Raw genomic sequence first — 18,595 nt, 5'->3', positions numbered from 1 at the left:
AGCCGGACAACTGGAGGTTGCATGATGGCCTGCAGCAGTAAGAGCGGTCACTTGCCGCCTGCATGAGGACGTATTGTCACGGGAAACTGGAGAGACGACAAAGGTGCTGGTGGATGAAAGAATTAAAATTAATCTCACGGATTCCTATCTCTGTGCGAGACGTGCTCTGCGGGGTGTGTCGTCATCGTATGGCCCGTTACCTGTCACGACTAGTATTCATTTGGGTCATGCCAATCGTCAACGTGGTCCTGTCGGCTGCCTGTCTGGGGCTCTGGATGGAAGCTCAAGCCGCCCTGTTTTTGTGGATTCACGTCCCCGTCATTTTCCAGTGGCTTGCGTTTGCTCCCCATGTTCTGATTGGCCACAGTCACCAGGGGAAGCGCTGTGGGTCCACCGAGCTCCCGTACCGTACCCACCAAACGTACCCACCAACTCTGAATGGAAGGCACTCCGCTGTATTTCTAGTAGTCCATTTCTAGTAGTCTAGGTCGGACCTTTTGAACGCAACATCAATTGAACCACGCGCGATCTCGACTTGGAACTACAAAATAATCTGACCAACTTCAGCAGAACAGACAGCTAGTACAGCGCGACAGCTAGTACAGCGCATCCCAAGGAGAGCGAAAGAGAAATGCCAACAAAATTGCGCCTCTGAAAAATCACCGTCTTCCAGCACCCAGTCTTCCGTTACCAAACCCCTCCCGTTCAATCCTAAGAACTAGACCTAGACAACCAGGGCACTCCTTCCGACGACCAGCTTGGAAAACTCGCGCATGGTGGCCGTCTGCAGAATCTCGAAAACGGTGACCTTGGCCTGGACCACACTGCTCAGCCAGTTGCGCAGCTCGACGGCCACCAGCGAGTCGACACCCACAGCGCTCAGGCCCGAGCTGGTGTCGATCTCGGCCGCCACCAGGTTGAACAGGGCAGCCACCTTGCGCACCAGCGCGCCCATGACCAGCCCGAGCGCATCGTCGCTCGACGCCCCCGCCAGCTCCTGCTTCAATATCTCGTCGGGGTTCTTGGCTCCTCCGGACCCGCCGCTTCCCGCCCCCTTGCCGCTGTTGGCCAGCCGCATCGTCCAGAACCGCCGGTCGCGCTTGGGATTGGCCCCTGTCGTGATGCGGTCCCATGCAACGATGCCCGTGACAACCTGCGCAGTGTTTACGTTGCCGGACCGCGACGGCGTCACCACGGCAGCCTCAATCAGCCGCAGCACGCGCCCGATGGAAATGGACCCGGACCCGAGTGTTCGCTCGAGGCGCGCCCGCATCAGCGTGTCGCTCGATTCGGTCACGACGCCCACATCGGCCACGGCCGGCAAATCGATGGCAACGGCCGCCAGCCCTTGCGCCGCCCGGTGCCGCGCCAGTGCGTCCTGGAAGGTGTTGCCGGCGGCATAGTTGGCCTGGGACACCAAGCCCACCACGCCCGACGCCGACGACAGCATGACGAAGAAGCGCAGGTCTTTGGGCAGGTGGTCGTGCAGGTTGAGGGAGCCGACAACCTTGGGCCGGGTGCTGGACTGCCACTGCTCAAACGTCATGCGCTGGATGATTGTGTCGTGCAGAGCCATGGCCGCCTGCACCACGCCGCGGATGGGCGGCATCGTCTTTGCCACCTCTGCCAGCAGCGCGACGAGCTGGTCCGCCTTGGCGATATCGCAGTTGCGCACCACCACGTTGCATTCCCGGGTCCGCCCGCGCGAGACCAACGGCTCCGCTGCCGCGTGCGACTCGGCGCGACGCGACACCACCAGGATGTTCCGTGCCCCGCGCTCCATCATCCACTCGGCCAGGGCACGGCCGATGCCGCCGAGACCACCCGCGATCAGATAGGTCGCGTCGGGGTCGTCCAGGCTGGCGAAGCTGGAAGTGCGCGTCAGGACCTTGAAGCGGGAGTCGGGCGCAGGCACCAGCACCAGCTTGCCGACGTGCGCGCCGCGCTGCATGCGACGCATGGCCGTCTCCATCTCCCCGATGGGGTACGTGACGATGGGGTGCACGGCGCGGATGGCCTTCTCGTTCCACAGCTTCATCAGAGACTGCCACGCGCCGTGCACGGCTTTCCCGTTGTACATGCACCACTGGATCAGGTCGAAGCCCACGATGGTGGCATTGCGCGTCAGCGGTGTCAGGTCGAGACGGCGGCCTGCTTCCATGTCCACCTTGCCGATCTCGACGAAGCGGCCAAAGCGCGCCATGCAGTCCCACGTCGCCTTGAGGAGCGGGCCCGACAGCGAGTTGATGACGACGTCGACGCCGGCGCCGCTGGTGCGCGCGTTGATGGCTGCCGCGAAAGACGCGTCGCGACTGGAGAGGATGTGGTCCGCGTCCAGCCCGTACTGCTCCATCAGCAGCTCCTTCTTTGACTCGCTGCTGCACGTCGCAAACACCTCGGCGCCCGCATGCAGGGCCAGCATGATGGCCGACTGGCCGACACCGCCGCTGCCGGCGTGGATCAGCACGCGCTCGCCGGGCTGGAGGCGCGCGACGTCAAACAGGCAGAGGTAAGTGGTCAAGAAGATACACGGCAGCGAAGCAGCCTCCTCCCACGACATGTTGTCGGGAATCTTGGCGAAGCCGGTCCACAGCGCGCGCGGGTGCGTAGCAAAGCGCCCCTCGAGCGCACCGGCGACGCGGTCGCCCACCTTCAGGCCACTTGCCTCGGTGTCAGGCCCCAGCCGCGTGACGATGCCGGCGGCGTCGTGCATGTAGCGCGACTCGTCGATCTGGCCCAAAGCGACCAGCACGTCACGGAAGTTGAGCCCCAGCGCCTGCGTCTTGATCTCGACGTAGCCCGACGGCAGTGACGGCTCGCCCGCCTTCGGGTCGTCGGTAAAGTACAGGTTGCTTAGCGTGCCTACCGTCTGCACCGTCTCCCACAGCAGCGGCCGGTTAGGCTGCCACAGCGGCTGTTCAACCGGTGTCGCGTCGACCGGTGTCTCGCTGGACGCGCGGTCTTCGGCCAGGCTGGGGTAGAAGCGAGGCACGTGCAACATGCCATCCTTGACGGCGTACTCCCACTCTATCTCGGCCGTGTCGACGCGCGTGTCGAAGCTCTGCTTCAAGGCCTGCACGATATGCGGGACTGTGTCAGCCGACCACGAAGCGCCCTTGGCAGAGCCGGGAGTGATCTCAAAGTCGAGCAACACGTAGCGCTTGGTGGTGTCTTCTTGCTTGGCGGCGCGCAGGAGGCCGGCCGACTGAGCATAAAGTGGCTGCTCCGAAGTGGTCGCGCTGCCGCGGCTGAGCCACAGTAGGCCTTGGCCCTGGACCACCAGCGTCTTGAGCTGTTCGAACTCGGCCTCGTCCATGGTGTTCAGGAATGGCCTTGCCATGTCGGGCGTGAAGATGTACACGACATCGGGCTTGGCTTCGACCTCGCTGAGGCGCTCGACTTGGACAGAGGCGCCCGTCTCCACCGCGATGGCAGTTTGGACCCCCTCCAGCCACTTCTGCGTCGGCGCGGCGTCGCGCGTGTGGATGACGGACACAGCTGTCGGATAGGCGGAAGCGGACGCCTCGACAGCAGTAGTGAAGATGGCGCTGCTGGAGCGGTACTGGGCGTCCTCGCTGTCGCCGATCTCGACCTCGGCCCCGGCGAAACCTGCCTGGCTGAGGACCTCGCTCCAGCGCTTGAGCGAAACGACCGAGCCGTCCTCACTGCTCAGCCCACTCTGCCACCAGTTGGGCAGGCCGCCAAAGACCAAGTGCGTGTCCATACGCGCGCTGGTAGTCTCGACCATCGCTAGCTTGCCGCCGGCCTTCAGCAAGCGACGAGCATTGGCGAGCGACCGCGACAGCTCGTCGGGTGTGCCACTTGCTAAACCAAGCAATGCGCCTGGCGACACTACCACGAGGTCATAGCTGCTCTCGGCGAAGCCCTGCGCGATGGGGTCGCTGCGGAGATCGAGCGTCTTGAAGGCCAATGAAGCCGTCCATTGCTCGAGCTTCTGTTTGGCCAGCTCGAACCTGTCGGCCACAACATCGGTGAAGTCATATTGTCCCAGCAGCGTGCCCGATTCTCCCTCGGTGGCCTTGGCTTCGAAGGCTTTCATGACCCACGTAGTGACGGCTCCAGATCGTCCGCCGATCTCGAGAACGTTGGCCCCGGGCTGCGCGACGGCGAACTGTGCCACGAAGCCCTGCAGATGGGCCAAGCTGCGCTGGCTCAGCCGCGGCAGCGCCTCGTAGTACAGGTCGAGCAGGTCGTCCTGCTTCAGCAGGGCCTCGGCGTCGACAGCACCCCTCACGATGCCAGCCAGCTGCGGCCCCACGCGCGAGAGCAGCCTTCCCGCCGCGTTTTCGGCCTCCAAGTCGTCGGCCAGCTTCTGCTTGACTCCGGCGCCGGCCCTGGCCCACACGCGGCTGCCCGGTCCGAGCTCGCCCGCCTGCCCCTTGGCGACGACAGTCTGCATCCAGGCGTACAATCGCTGGAGATGCGGGGCTCTGGCCGTCTCGCTGTCGCCAGCGAGCTGCTTGATGGCGTCCGCGACAAAGTTGAACGTTACTCTGTCAAGCTTCCTCTCGAAGCCGCGGCTCTCGTCGTCAAAGACGACCTGCTGCTGCAGCGAATCCCTGAAGGGCGCCGGCACCGGGCCCTTGGCGACGTCGACCTCCCAGCGCATCTCGGAGCAGATGGCCGCCGATGCCTGTCCCTCAGCATCACCCGTGTCGAGCGGCACGGCCTGGCAGTACAGCCCGTCAATTTCCAGCCGCTCGGCAGCCGTGTCGTCACCTTCGCCATTGACGGCCACGGCGCTGACGGTGGCGCCGCGGCGGTCCGCGCGCTCGAGCTCGACAAAAGCCGTCAGGCCCTCGCCGACGCCGCGGTTCAGTGTCCGGGGAACGTACAGGTGGCGCAGTGACCGCGGCACCGCCATGGCGCCCTGCCGCGTCGAGTCGGGGATGGACACGAAGGCGGCCTGGATGAGCGAGTCCAGCGTGGTCGGGTGCAGCACGTACGGACGCTCCCCAACCATGTTGTCGCCCGGCTCTGCGGCGGGCGACACGACCAGCGACGTGATCGACTTGTTCGCCGCCGTGTAACTGGCACGGAGGTTTTGGAAGACGGGCCCGTGGAACAGATTCATGGCGCGGAGGCCGGCGAAGATGGCTTCGGGCGTGACCTCGCGGATCGGCTGCTTCGAGTCTAGCGCGAAGAAGGACTTGGCCAGCGGAGCCGGGGTGGTGAACTTGGTGGACGCCTCCTTGGTCTTGACGACCGTCTCGGCCGTGACGCTGCCCTTGCAGTGCTGGATCCAGCTGTCGTCGGTGAGCGAGACGGACCACACCTCGAAGTTGTACCAGCCCTTGGACTCGAGCTCCTTGTCGCTGCTGGGCGACAGCACGATCTGCACCTCGACGCCGAGCACAGTGTCGGGGATCGTCAGCGCGTTGACAAACTCGATCTCGCGCAGGCGGTACCCAGCGATGGTCTCCTCGGTCGGGTCGTCGGCCAACAGCCGCACCGCCTCGATGGCCATGGCCACGTAGCCGGCACCGGGCAGCACGACGTCGCTGCCCAGCTTGTGGTCGGCCAGCCACGGCACGTCAATCGCGCGCAGGAAGCTGCGCCACGTCGGCGTCTGTCGGTTGGTGCCCGCGATGGGGCTTCCCAGCAGCTCATGCGGGTTGAAGCGCTTGTGGCGGTACTCGCGTGACAGCCGCGACTCGGCCCAGCACGGCGTCGCGTGGTTCCAGGCATAGCCCGGCAGGTCCGCGACGAAGGCGCCGTCGGCGTGCAAGTTGACGCCGGCCAGGGACACGGGCCAGCCCTGCGCCACCAGCGCGCACGCGGCGTCCTGCACCGTTTGCACGGCGTCGGCCTGGCGCTTGAGCAGCGACACGTACGCGGGCTTGGTCTTGCGGTCCTTGAGGATCTGGCGGATCGGGCCGGCCAGCGTGCCGTGCGCGCCGATCTCGACGATGACGTCGACGTTGGCCACGGCCTCGTCTCCCTCTCTGGCCTGCCCGTCGAGCGAGCCGAAGCACATCTGGTCGAAGGCCTGCGAGAACAGCACCGGGCTGACGAGGTTACGCACAAAGTGCTCGGGCGTCAGGGCCTTGGGAGTCGACACGAGCCCGCCCGTGACGGGCGACGCGAACAGCGCGCCGCTCCAACGACCCTCGGCCGGCATCATGACCTCGCGCAGCGCGTCCGTGTAGTCGGCCGCCATGGCCTGCATGTGGTGCGAGTGGTACGCCAGCGGCACGTTGAGGCGGCGCGCAAAGATGCCGTCAGCCGACAGGCGCGCCGACACCTCGTCGACGGCCGTCGCGTCGCCTGAGATGGTGACGCTGTCGGGGCTGTTGTGGCACGCTATCACGGCCTTGCCCGTCTTGGTGTCCTTGACGTACGCGGCCGCCGCCTCGGCGCCCAGCCCGGCAGCCAGCATGGCGCCCTCGGCCACGCCCTTGTGCTTCTGCGCCAGCTCGCCGCGGAAGTAGACCACGCCCAGCGCCTGTCGGAAGCTCAGCGCGCCCACGGCGTACGCGGCCGCGATCTCGCCGCTCGAGTGGCTCGTCACCGCCGCCGGCGTCACGCCCCAGTCGGTCAGCAGGTCCACGAGGCACAGCTGCAGCGCCACGCTGAGCGGCTGGCTGAGGCGGATCTCGTGCACCCGCGTCGTCTTTTCGTCGCGGAGCAGCTCCTCTGTGTTTTGGTGTTAGCTAGCTGTTCTGGGCCAAGTAGCTATCGTGGACGAGACTTCACGAAGCAAGAGAAAGAAGCTAAAAACTAAAGAGAAACGGGGCGAGGGGGTACAGTACCATGCAGCGACCACGTAGCGCCGTAGTCCTTGAGGATCTCGTCGGCGGCCAGCAGCGAGCGGCGGAAGGCGGGATATGCGGTGATCAGCTCGCGGCCCATGGCGTGCCACTGCGCGCCCTGGCCGTTGAAGACGAAGCCCAGCCGCGGCACGCGCGACGCCCGCGCCGGCACGCGGTCCGCGTCGCCGAGCTTGTCGGCCAGCTCCGTCAGGCTGGTCGCACGCACCACCGTCGTCCACGGGAACCGCGACTTGCGCTCCGCCAGCGTGAAGGCCAGGTCCGTGGCGCTCGGCAGCGCTGAAGGCGGCTCTCGCAGGTACGCGGCCAGGTTCTTGTTCATCTGCACCGCGCCCGCCGAGTCCTTGGCGCTGAGGATGTAAACCTTGGAGCCGAGCTCGCTGTTGCTGTGGCCGTTGGTGTGCCCGTTTGTGTGCCCGTTGGTGGTACCGTTTGTATGACCGTTCGCGACACCATTCGAGTGGCCGTTGGTGCTGCCATTTGCGTAGCCATTCGTGTGGCCATTTGTTCCGATCGTGGTCCCATTGGCATGTCCATTTGCGTGGCCATTGGCGTGGCCATTCGTGGCTCCGTTGGCGGCTCCGTTGGTGGCTCCGTCGGTCCCATTGGCATAGGATACCACGCCTTTGGGCTTTTCCGTTCTTGCCTCTGCCGGGGGCAGTTCGAGAATGACGTGGGCGTTGGTGCCACCGTATCCAAAGTTGTTAATCGACGCTCGCCTCGGCTTGTCAGCTGGCCAGGACGTCAGGGTGCGGGGGACCTTGAGCTTCCACTGCTCGAGCGGGATCTTGGGATTCGTCTTGTCGTAGTTGGCATTGGGCGGGATGACGCCCTCCCGCAGCACAAAGATGGTCTTGATGAGGGCCGCCAGCCCGCTCACGGGCTCCGTGTGGCCGAGGTTGGGCTTCACGGACCCGACTAGCACGGGGTCTCCGGCGGCGCGGCCGGCGCCGAACGTGCGGGCCAGCGCCTCAGCCTCAATGGGGTCGCCCGTCGGAGTGCCCGTCATGTGCGCCTCGACGTAGCCCGTGTCGGCCGACGGGTCCAGCCCCGCGCGCCGGTACACGTCGCGGATCAGCTTGACCTGCGCCTCAAACGACGGCGACGTGATGGTCGGCGTCTTGCCATCCTGGTTGAGCCCCGTCTCGCGCACCACGGCGTGCACGCGGTCGCCGTCGCGCAGCGCCGCCGCGAGCGGCTTGAGGAGGATGGACGCCACGCCCTCGCCGCGGCCGTAGCCTTCGGCGCGCTCGTCCCAGGCGAAGCACTTACCTGTCGGGCCGAGGACACTAGATAACGAGACACCGCGGTGAGTAGATGTCCCATGATGAGAGACTAGCTGCTGTAATTACCTCGAGTTCGCCATGGCGATAAACATGTCGGGAGACAGGCAGATGAGCGACGAGCCGACGACGGCGTGGTCACTCTCGCCGGACCGCAGCGACTGCACGGCCTGATGCAGGGCGGTCAGGCTGGTTGAGCAGCCCACATCGATGGTCATGCTGGGGCCCTGGAAGTCGTAGAAGTGTGAGATGCGGTTAGACAGCATAGCGATGCCGTTGCCCGTCTTGTACGTCTCGTGCATGATGTACGGGTCCTTGAGCGATATGTCCGAGTAGTCGGTGCTGAAGCTGCCCGCGTACACGGACGTGTTGGACCCGGCCAGGGTCTGGATCGGGATCCCGGCTGAGCGCGGGGTGGTTTGCACGCGTCAGTCTCGACTCACTCTCGAGGAACTTTCAGACTTGGCCAAGGCGGGCCTGGCACTCACCGTCTTCCATGCTCTCGTACACGCTCTCGAGGAGCATGCGGATCTGGGGGTCCATGGCCTGCAGTGGTTTGGGACACGGTCAGTCTCGCCATCTCGAGCCGAGAATCAGGGATACCCCATGGTAGGTGCCCACATTTGCTGTGTCGGTGGTGTAGTTGTAAAACGCCGAGTCGAACAGCGCAATGTCTTTGAGAAAGTAGCCGCCCTGAACCGCGAACTGCACAGCGAGGTGAGTTAGACTAATCAGAACTGGGGACATGGGACACTGGACATACCCGGCCGCGCGTTGCTTTCCGCTTATCGTACAGACCGGCGGAGTCGAAGCGCTCGTGGGGCACCGGTGACCACGCGTCTCCGGCTTTGGCGCAAAGATCCCATAGCTTGGACGGGCTTGTGGCGTCGCCGGCAAATCTGCAGCTCATTCCGACGATGGCGATGGGGGCGGCACTGCCCGGGGCGCCTTCCTGGGCGGGCGAGCCATTGCCCGTCGTCGTTGTCGTCGTCGTCGTCGAGTTACGTGTCATGGTGTCGAGACTCTCCTGCATGCAAACAAAAAAGGGGGCTCAGAGTTTTGATTGATTACTCACATAATTTTGTTTACTAGTCGCTCACCTGGCATGAGAATGCCCAGAGTCGGTGATATATGCCCGAGGTCAGCTCGAGTTGCAGACCTGGACGCTTTCGGCGCTGCATCGGCCGTCTACGCCGCCCTCGGACAGCCTTACTTGGTGTCCTTCAGCCCGGCGGCCATACTCGGCCACGCCCCCCAGACCCAGACCAGAACCAGCGACCCCGAGTGGGGGCGCGCAACCCAAGGCACCGAGTATTGGTTCGCAGCGCACGTCTTGGCAAGAGGAGCCAGCGTAGCTTTCGCAGGCAGTCTGCCTCGTGCGAGTAAACGAGCTGCCTGCATTGCTGCACTTGCACTGCTGCTGCGGTCTGCGGTCTGCGGTCTGCGGTCTGCGGTCCGCGGTTCTGCAGCAGGATCCGCTACCCCGGCCCCGGGAATTAGGAACGAGGTCGTATGCAGCGTGCAGGGGCAGCCAGGTACTGAGTGAGCAATACGGAATATGGGCTGTTTTTATTTTCTTCACACTCATCACGATCGACGCGACGCGCCGAGATTCTAATGTCCATCGTCGGGGCCTTTAATATTGTCTCTGTCTGTCCGCGACGAACAGTCGGGGCTGACTTTGCTCTTTACCATCCCAGCTGATCCCGCTCTCCTCGTCCTTCAGTCCTCGGCCCTCTTCATCACTCCTGTTCACGTCACGGTTCACCCCTGTTTCGTGTTCTGTGTCTGTGTTCGTGTCCGTCTGTGTGCTGTCCAGTGTCAATACTCCCGCGAGCCTACCCAGAATGGCTCTCCCGCGCCTCATCCTCAGTCTCGCCGTGTGCCTAGCTCCCGCCCAGGTGTGGGCAGCCGCCGTCTCCCACGCGACGGACCCATGCCGGTCTGCCTCGTTCGACTATGTCATTGTCGGCGGAGGAACGTCGGGCCTGACGCTGGCCAACCGGCTGAGCGAGACGCCTGGCGTCACCGTTGCCATCATTGAGGCCGGCACCTTCCCCGAGAACGTCGTGGGCAACCTCAGCGCCGTGCCCGCCTACGCTGGTAGGCTGGAGGCCTTGGCCGAGACGAACTTGTCCGCGGGCTGGGGCTTCCGGACGGCACCGCAGCCGGTTCGTGAATTTCCGCTAGGCTTGTGCCCTAAAGTCTGAAGATGCTGACACTGGAGTCTGCTGTAGGGTCTAGGAGGTACCGTCGCCCCATTTGTGCGGGCCAAGCTGGTATGTATTCACACTCCGTTGCCACTGGCACTCACCCACGCCCACGACTCCGTACGAGCTAATGCGTGTACCTGTCCAGCTCGGCGGCTGCAGCTCCATCAACTTCGCGGCCTACTCGCGCGCGTCCAAGGGCTCGCTGCAGAAGTTTGCCGACGCGGTAGGCGACCAGTCGTACACGTGGGACAACGTGCTGCCATACTACAAGAAGAGCATGCTCTTCACGCCGCCCAACAGCGCGACTCGCTTCCCCAACGCCACGCCAAGCTACGACCCCGCCTACACGGCCCGCAGAGGGCCCCTGGACGTCACCTACCCGGCCTACGGCGAGGCCTGGGGCACGTGGGTCGCTCGGGGCCTGACAGCCGCCGGCCTCCCGCGGGCCGGCGCCTTCATTACGGGCACGCTCAACGGGAACACGTTCCAGGTGCTGACCCTCAACCCGCGGACCGGCCACCGTGCTTCGTCCGACACGGCCTTCCTGCGTCCGGTGCTGAGCCGTAACAACCTGGTCCTCTTCGACGGGACGCTGGCCGAGCGCGTGCTGTTCGACTCGAGCAAGACGGCCACGGGCGTCAGTGTCAGCAGCACAAAGTGCCCCGCGGCCTTCACCCTCTCGGCCAGGAAAGAAGTCATACTTTCGGCCGGTGTCATCCAGTCGCCACAGCTGCTCATGGTGTCGGGTGTGGGTCCGGCCGCGGCGCTGGCGCAGTACAACATCACCGTGGTGGCGGACCGGCCGGGCGTGGGTCAGGGTCTGGTCGACCACATCCTGATCCCCCTCACCTGGAAGACCAATCTGGCCATCCCGGACACGGCGAGCCCCGCGTCGGTCAACGCCTTCAACACGGCCGAGACAGGCCCGCTGACCAACCCGGGCGGCGACTTCGCGGCGCTCGAGAAGATCCCCGCGGCGTTCCGCACCAACTTCTCGGCGTCGACCACGGCCACGCTCGCGGCGCTGCCGGCCGACTGGCCCGAGGTCGAGTACCTGATCAGCCCGTTCGCCGTGTCGCCGGGGGCGACGCCGGGGCAGGGGTACTCGAGCTTGTTTGTGGTGCTGCAGGCGCCGCAGAGCGTGGGCACGGTGGGCATCGTCAGCGCTAGCATGGCCGACGCGCCCGTCATCAACCCCAACTGGCTGACGGCGCAGGCCGACATCGACGTGCTGCTGGCCGGCTTCAAGCGCATCCGCGCCTTCGCCGCGTCCTCCGCCATGGCCCCCGTCGTCCAGGGCGAGTTCCTCCCCGGCGCCCAGCTGCAGACCGACGCCCAGATCCTCGAGTACTTCAAGCTCGCCGCCACCTCCATCCACCACGGCCACGCCACGTGCAAGATGGGCAAGGCGAGCGACCCCAGTGCCGTCGTCGGGCCCACGGGCAAGGTGTACGGTGTCAAGAATCGTGAGCGTGCCCGCCCCCTGTGTCTGTGTGAGAGTGGTTGGACTGACCTCGGCGTGTGCCCGCAGTGCGTGTTATCGACTCTGCGTCGTTCCCCTTCTTGTTGCCCGGACCGGGCCCGCAGACGCACATCTGTGAGTAGTTCCTTACCTCTTGGCTCGCTGTGTGGTGAGGCAAGGCTGACATGAGTTTGATAGACATGCTTGCGGAGAAGCTGGCGGATGCAATCAAGAGTCGTAATTAGTTGAGGGTTGGGGCTGGGCTAGGGTGAAGACGGAACCGTACTTGGTGGGAGAGGGGCAGCTGCTTCTCTCGTGCAGGCCGTACTAAAAGTAATGATTGCCTTTGTTCTTCTTTCTCTACTCGATATTTGCTGCGGGAGTGGTTGTCAACCGCGGCCTTATAGCCAAGAGGTTGCCACACCACTCCATTTACACTCACTAATCAAATTCCTCCGCAAGGCCTCCGTAATCCCTGATCTTGACGCACTCTACGTATCATCGCACCCAGTCAGAACTGTGAATGTACGTAGGAGTGTGCCCGTCCCGTCCCCGAGTCATCCGGCTGTGCGTATTACTGACGATGCATCTCTGATACGGTGCAGGCACTGAAACACCATGATAAGTCCAGAACTAGCAGCTGGAATACTCGCATCTGCTGTCCGCTGCCTCCCGTCGTGCATAGCGAGCAAAAAATGAGAGGGTTAGGGTAGCATTCGCGCGGGAGGAGTGGTCCTCGGGGGCCGAGAGGCGTGAGACCACCCGACACCGAGTAAAACGCTGGAGCTAGGATTAATATGCTGATCCACGGCAGCCGGTCTGGTCACCGAGAGTCAGTCTCGGGAGGGGCACCTAGTTCTAGATAGATATTGATAGAGCGGTCAAATCAGTCACTGCTGCCCACCATTACAACTGCATTCCAGCCCAAGCAGCAGTCGTGTGTTAACAAGCTGTTCCAAACGGCAATCAATGATGATGGACACAATCATGGACAACTGGCCGCTGGTCGGCGTGGCGGCCCTCGCGGCGCTGCTGTATCCGCTCTACCAGATCTTCCTGCACCCCCTGAGCCGGTACCCAGGCCCGCTGCTCGCCAAGCTCACCGACTACTGGCGGTTCCGCGACGTGCGCAGCCGCCGGAGCCACCTCACGCGCGTGGCTCTGCACGAGCGGCACGGCCCCGTGGTGCGCGTCGGCCCCAACATGCTCAGCATCGCCGACCCGGCCTACATCCCCAAGATCTACGGCCCCGGCCAGGGCTTCCTCAAGGTCGGTACTTACCTGCGCTCACAGATTTTTGACAGTCAACTTGACCCTGGTGCTGACTGTCTTGGCTGCAGAGCCCCTTCTACCAGCCCTTCGAGGGCTGGGTCGGCGAGAAGATCGGGTACAACCTGTTCACGACGCGCGACCCGGCGTACCATGCGGCGCTGAAGCAGCCCGTAGCCGCCGCCTACGGCTTCAAGTCGGCGCTCGAGTTTGAGCCTATTGTCGACCAGTGCATCGAGACCATGGTCCGCCGCATCGACGAGCTGATCGTGCAGGCCAAGGTGAGGAAGGCCTGCGATCTGGCTGGCTGGATGCAGTACTGTGCGTGTCTCCTTCCCCAATGGTTCTGTGTTTGTTGATGGCGGCTAACTTCTGGGTCAGATGCCTTTGACGTCATGGCCATCATGACCTACGGCAAGGCGTTCGGCTTTCTCGAGCGCGGCGAGGACGTCAACCACATGATCGCCCGGCTCGACGCCCGGCTCGACGTCATCTCGCCCGTATGTTCTCTTGCCGGCCCCCCAATTCTATCTAATCCACTAACCGTCAACTGCGGCAGGAATCGCAAATGCCCTGGCTGGACTGGCTGCAGCGCAAGAACTGGGTCGTCAACATCTTCCGCGACCGGACGAACCCGTTCGCGACCATCGCGGCCTCGCTGATCCGCGACCGGCAGGCGGCGCTGATCGCAACCTCATCATCGGAGGACGCGGAAAAGAAGGCGCCGTCGCCGCGGCTCTTCATCGACCACTTCCTCGACGCGCAGGAGACGCACCCGGCCGTCGTCGACTCGCGCACTGTCGTCATCTACACCACCACCAACATCATGGCCGGCTCCGACACGGTCGCCATCGCCCTGCGCACCCTATTCTACATGGTGCTGCGGCACGCGGGCGTGCGCGCGCGGCTACTGGCCGAGCTCGACGCCGCGGCCCCTGGTCTTACCTTCCCCGTGTCGTGGGAGCAGAGCCAGCGGCTGCCGTACCTCGACGCCGTCATCCAGGAGAGCCTGCGCATCCACCCGCCCGTGGGGCTGCCGCTGGAGCGCGTGGTGCCGGCCGCGGGGCTGACCATGCGCGACGGCTCGCGCGTGCCGGCCGGCGTGCAGGTTGGCTGCCACGCCTGGCCCATCCACCTGCTCGACCCCGTGTGGGGCCCCGAGCCCAAGCAGTTCCGCCCCGAGCGCTGGCTGCGCGCCGCCGGCGAGTCGGCCGAGGCGCATGCCGAGAGGGTGGCTGCAATGAAGCGCACCATGCTGGCGTTCGGCGCCGGCTCGCGCATGTGCATGGGCCGCCACCTCGCCGCCGTCCAGATCGCCAAGCTGGTGCCGAGCCTACTGATGAAGTTCCGCTTCGAGCTGGTCGAGCCGCTGCGCGACTGGGATCTCGTGTGCGGCTGGTTTGTGAGGCAGGCGAACATGGATGTTTTTGTCGACAAGAGGTAGGTGCTGAGTGAGCTTGACATGGTCAGCACCTCAAAATACAGAGACAATGGCAGTGTTTCTCAATCTGCGCTTGTTGCAGCCCGTGTAGAGTAATGGAGAGCCAAAAGGCTTTGCTAGGAAGCTGCGAACATGGTCCTTTATCTGCTGCCGTGCAGCCAAGTGTGTTTGAAGTTGTGACTTGCCGAATCCAGGACAAAGCTGGGCCGAGAGGTTTCTCATTTTAATTACAACTTGTCGCCATCTCCCGACATCTAGAGAGAGAAGGCACAACCCTTCCCAATCCTGCATCTTGAGAGACTGAACAACCCTGCAGCACCTGCCGCGCGCGGGAAAGTCGGGGTTTCCATCCGCCAGTGGCATAATTAGAGGCTGCCTCCCAACTGTTCCCCGCGTCTGCCAGAAACCCGACTTTTTGTCCCATATTTCTTTAGTTTCAGTAAAACAAACCGTTATTCAGCCACACCAGACTTGTGGCGATTTGCCACTCTCTATCCGCACCTTTAGTCCGGTACGGAGTTCGTTGGGGGATACGGTACCCGGGACGCTTTGGGCCAGCAAACAGCCAAGATCTATGTGCGTTGCCGCTTCGAGATAATTACGTACTGCATCGGGAAGCTAGGTGGGCTTCCCAAGACGGAACAGAGCCCCCTGGCGAACCATGCAAACCCAGCATTACGCAACCTGCGACCCTGGCAAAAACTCATCTCAAGTCCGGGACGGAGTTACACACGACCCGGGGTAAAACTCGGCACAGTTCCGCTGAAGCAGTCCACCCGGGGTAGGCGGCTTCTACTTTGGGCCAAGCCAGCCAATCAAGCACAGAAAAGCCTACCTGGAACTTTGTGTGGGGGTCATGGATGACGAACACGGGATAATAACTTGGTTGCTGCTTCCACTCTAACGGCAAGGGACTCAGTAAACAGCTAATTACGGGGACGCCAGATTATGGTATAGTAGACTAAATGGGCTGCTGCCATGCTCTAGCCGGTTCCATCAGCTCGGCCAACAGTAGTTCGGCCTCTGCGCGATAAAATCGCTACCAAGTGGCTCGCTGCAATATCCTCTTCCGTGGCTCCTGTTGTCGGGACGGGGCTAGTTACACGGTGGAGTATTGAGGTGACAAGCATATCTGAGTGTTGCACGCGATCGAAGTTGACAGCGCATTGAATTGTCTGCTCAATAGGTCTAAAAGTACAGAAAAGAACGCTTCCTTATACTCTGGAGAGAAGGCAAGGGAGGCGTTGTAATCAGCCCGAAAGAGGGCATTCCGAATGAAATGAGGACATTCCGAGTCAAGAATGAAGGAAATAACAAAGAATGAAGGAAGCTCAAAGGCATGTCAACCAGGGCCTGTCCAATTCCATGAAAAGTGGGTCAATTCCAGACGACACTGAGGGAGGACGACGGGGACGGGGTGGCAGTGGTGATGATTAGGTACCTAAAATGATGGAAAGAAATGGAAAATCCGACGCATTAGGATGAACCTGGCCTGTAAAAAGCTTTTAGACCTCCTGGGGCGTTTGTGAAAAGGAGGCTGGGCTTTGGCATTCCACATCAAGCCTTGAACGCGATTATCCGCCTTTGGCGCAAGTTCTTCCTCTCAATTCATCATCTGCCTTTCAGAGCGGCCTTGTATATAATTAATACGTGTATACACAAGGCGGTCGCAAAGTCTGTCTCACTTATGCTTGAAAGTGCACTTCGTCGGGTAATTGCCGCTTTGCACACAGTCGGTGCAGATGGTGGCCCATGTCTTGGCCATCTCGACATCCTCGCGATAGCCCTTGAACTCTGCGTGGTGCTTGTAACCGCACTGGTAGGATTCCACTTTATGGATGCCCCCTATCTTCTCGGCCATGCTCGAAATCGAATTTTTAAACTGCTTGGACGGGCCAAACATGTCTAGCAATTCTCTGCACGAGTCGACGGGGCTTCCTCGCCAGGCGCAGCGAGATGGTTGCGTGCAACCCAGCTTCACGCCGTCGAGCAACAGCTTCCAGAGATCAGCTCGCATCTGATTTCTTCGCTCCTCCAGTAGGTCTAGACACGTTAGTTTCCTTCTTGATTCGTGACTCTTGTAGAGGCGAAGCGGAAAAGGTCACTCACAGACTATCTTGAATGGGATTGACTCATTCATTGTGTCCTCATCGAGGAGGTCCAGGTAGGAGCCCGTATAGTTCATGACGAGATCGAGAGTGTACGACGCAAATTCGTCTTTCTTCCTGAGAATGAATGCTGCTGCCATCAGGCGTCCCAAATCTGTCATTTCGAGCTGGGGCTGGTTGGGGTTGGTCTTGGGTGGCTGCAGCCACTGGGCGAGCTGGAACTTGAGCGCAACGGCCAGGTCATATTTGTCCACCTCGATGGCGATTTTCAGAATCTCGTCTGGCGTGGGTTCGTCTGACACCATGTCGTTCCGGTGGTGGAGAACACAACAGATGGTGCGCATGGCCGAGGCGTTATCTTCCTCCAGCGGGATCTCTTTGGGCGATGTGCTAGACAGATCGCACCCTTCGGACCAGTGTGGGCCAAACATGACGTCGAAAACCTTGGAAGCGCACCGTAGGACCTGCGAGCACACCATAAGGCGCACCTGTTCCGGACCGATCACCAAAATGAGGTCGCCGTTGCCGCGGATCGTGCCTTCGCCGTCGCTGCGGATCGCGCCTGCATGGGTTTCCTCGACTGCTTCCTCCATATTTAGTTAGCCAATGTTAATCGCTGACGCGGTTGTGTGATCAATTCGCGGTGTTTGGCCTGATTTGCAAGAAAAATGAAGAAACACAAATTCGCAGGTACGTCTGTGTGAAGTGGTCTTCACTGGAGTGAAACTGGAAGGTGCGATTCTGGACTTGGGGGAATTACCGCACTTGCCTTAATTACCTGCTAAAACGTTGAGCAGGAAGTCGCGGCCTAACCCAACCCAAACACTTAAAGAAGCTGCCAGTGCGGCCCACCTCGTCACTCGTGCTTTCCAATAATTTTGATGGTGTGTGGTTAACTCCCGAGCTTTAGGTTTGATGGGCGCCGCCAAAGACTGCCTGGCAGCATCTGCTTGGTCCAGGTCTTACCGTCCAATGAGTGTCTGGCAAGTGTCTGCGAGCCGATCCGCGCGCACCTTGAGAGCCAGTCATCGATACAATGCCATTCGCTCCCCTATCACGTCGTCCATTAGTCCTAGCGGGCACGTAGTAGACACGTAGCTCACGCCGCCTCCTTTCTTCACCTGAAGCACGGTCGCTATTCCAACACAAACAATAGACACAAGTATAGCAGAGGAAGAACCCCGCGGGGACTTCGGTTATGCCTTGTTTGTTTGATATTAGTGATTTTAATGAGTTTTTTCTTCGCCCCTGAACTAATCTTTGACACTCCAATAGACAGTGGCATGTAGGAAACACCATAAATTTCTAGTCGACCTTTGCCATGGGTCGGGACAAATGCCCCAACGACAACAGGAAGGGTAGCTGCAAGAACCCCCTCCGTACGGATGACAACACATTGGGGCCTGCTACAGACTTTTTTTGAAACCTTTCAAGGACAGGCCTACACGTTCCCGAGGGACAAAGCTCAAATTCAAACGGCATCTGCCAAGCGGCGATATCACCTGCAACGTCTACCCGGATAGCCTATAAGCACTGCGCAGATGGGCTGCTCTGGGTGCCCGGTGGGATCCATCTCTTGCTGCCAGCGGGGTTCTCTCTTTTTGGAAGTTATGGAAGCTATGGGACGAGGTTGGTGGACGCACGTCTACTTTTTCGAATCGAACGGCACATACACGGGGCAAGCGCCGATGTCGAGGTCTTGACGTATCCCTCGGTACGTACGTCAACACGGTAGCTTAACCAGCTGGGGATATGGATATCGAGTTTATGTACTTTTCGCTGCTGGGTGAGCTTCCAATCAACAAACATCACTATGTACTCTGCCATACGTGTTCCTTGTATTGGACGTGAAAGAAATGTGATATACTTGGTGAACATGAGTGATTATCAGTTGCTTGCCACTTCGCTTGCAGACCTTGCCCAGACTCGGGACGCTGGCTGATGCTGCCACCGCAGTTGAATGTTCATCCTGCCAACCGGAACAAATGACCCAAGATGCCTCTCACATGCTACAACGAACCTAGCTGC

The 18,595-nt window shown here is 61.6% G+C and overlaps 6 protein-coding genes across 6 annotated transcripts; 3 read left to right on the top strand and 3 right to left on the bottom strand.

Moving 5' to 3' along the window:
* Nucleotides 1-412: 412 nt before the first annotated feature.
* On the bottom strand, nucleotides 413-7,961 carry B0T26DRAFT_706794 (uncharacterized protein). Its single transcript, XM_060441827.1, has 2 exons — nucleotides 6,774-7,961; nucleotides 413-6,657 (listed from the first exon to the last, which is right to left on the bottom strand). The coding sequence occupies exons 1-2, from the start codon at nucleotides 7,798-7,800 to the stop codon at nucleotides 725-727; spliced, it is 6,960 nt and encodes a 2,319-aa protein (XP_060299479.1). The 5' UTR covers nucleotides 7,801-7,961; the 3' UTR covers nucleotides 413-724.
* B0T26DRAFT_706793 (beta-ketoacyl synthase) lies at nucleotides 7,962-9,134 on the bottom strand. The gene is made up of 4 exons (XM_060441826.1): nucleotides 8,838-9,134; nucleotides 8,696-8,779; nucleotides 8,563-8,620; nucleotides 7,962-8,477 (listed from the first exon to the last, which is right to left on the bottom strand). The coding sequence occupies exons 1-4, from the start codon at nucleotides 9,105-9,107 to the stop codon at nucleotides 8,140-8,142; spliced, it is 750 nt and encodes a 249-aa protein (XP_060299478.1). The 5' UTR covers nucleotides 9,108-9,134; the 3' UTR covers nucleotides 7,962-8,139.
* Nucleotides 9,135-9,921: 787 nt separating this feature from the next.
* B0T26DRAFT_641989 (uncharacterized protein) lies at nucleotides 9,922-11,994 on the top strand (the record flags this gene model as incomplete). Its single annotated transcript, XM_060437400.1, has 5 exons — nucleotides 9,922-10,245; nucleotides 10,312-10,353; nucleotides 10,433-11,753; nucleotides 11,819-11,884; nucleotides 11,948-11,994. 5 exons carry the CDS (start codon nucleotides 9,922-9,924, stop codon nucleotides 11,992-11,994), a joined length of 1,800 nt encoding a protein of 599 aa, XP_060299477.1.
* On the top strand, nucleotides 11,990-12,590 carry B0T26DRAFT_263314 (uncharacterized protein). Its single transcript, XM_060434062.1, has 2 exons — nucleotides 11,990-12,274; nucleotides 12,355-12,590. Exons 1-2 carry the CDS (start codon nucleotides 12,086-12,088, stop codon nucleotides 12,460-12,462), a joined length of 297 nt encoding a protein of 98 aa, XP_060299476.1. The 5' UTR covers nucleotides 11,990-12,085; the 3' UTR covers nucleotides 12,463-12,590.
* A 146-nt stretch (nucleotides 12,591-12,736) lies between these two features.
* On the top strand, nucleotides 12,737-14,462 carry B0T26DRAFT_740409 (cytochrome P450; the record flags this gene model as incomplete). Its single annotated transcript, XM_060443844.1, has 4 exons — nucleotides 12,737-13,018; nucleotides 13,090-13,339; nucleotides 13,400-13,518; nucleotides 13,578-14,462. The coding sequence occupies 4 exons, from the start codon at nucleotides 12,737-12,739 to the stop codon at nucleotides 14,460-14,462; spliced, it is 1,536 nt and encodes a 511-aa protein (XP_060299475.1).
* Nucleotides 14,463-15,768: 1,306 nt separating this feature from the next.
* B0T26DRAFT_706775 (uncharacterized protein) lies at nucleotides 15,769-17,320 on the bottom strand. Its single transcript, XM_060441825.1, has 2 exons — nucleotides 16,569-17,320; nucleotides 15,769-16,502 (listed from the first exon to the last, which is right to left on the bottom strand). Exons 1-2 carry the CDS (start codon nucleotides 17,158-17,160, stop codon nucleotides 16,141-16,143), a joined length of 954 nt encoding a protein of 317 aa, XP_060299474.1. The 5' UTR covers nucleotides 17,161-17,320; the 3' UTR covers nucleotides 15,769-16,140.
* Nucleotides 17,321-18,595: the final 1,275 nt, after the last annotated feature.

Source organism: Lasiosphaeria miniovina (genome assembly GCF_030549165.1).
Source record: "Lasiosphaeria miniovina strain SMH2392-1A chromosome Unknown B0T26scaffold_3, whole genome shotgun sequence".
In the NCBI taxonomy this organism is placed as follows: domain Eukaryota; kingdom Fungi; phylum Ascomycota; class Sordariomycetes; order Sordariales; family Lasiosphaeriaceae; genus Lasiosphaeria; species Lasiosphaeria miniovina.
Note: the sequence above shows the minus strand (reverse complement) of the source record. Positions and strands in the feature narration are given on the sequence as shown.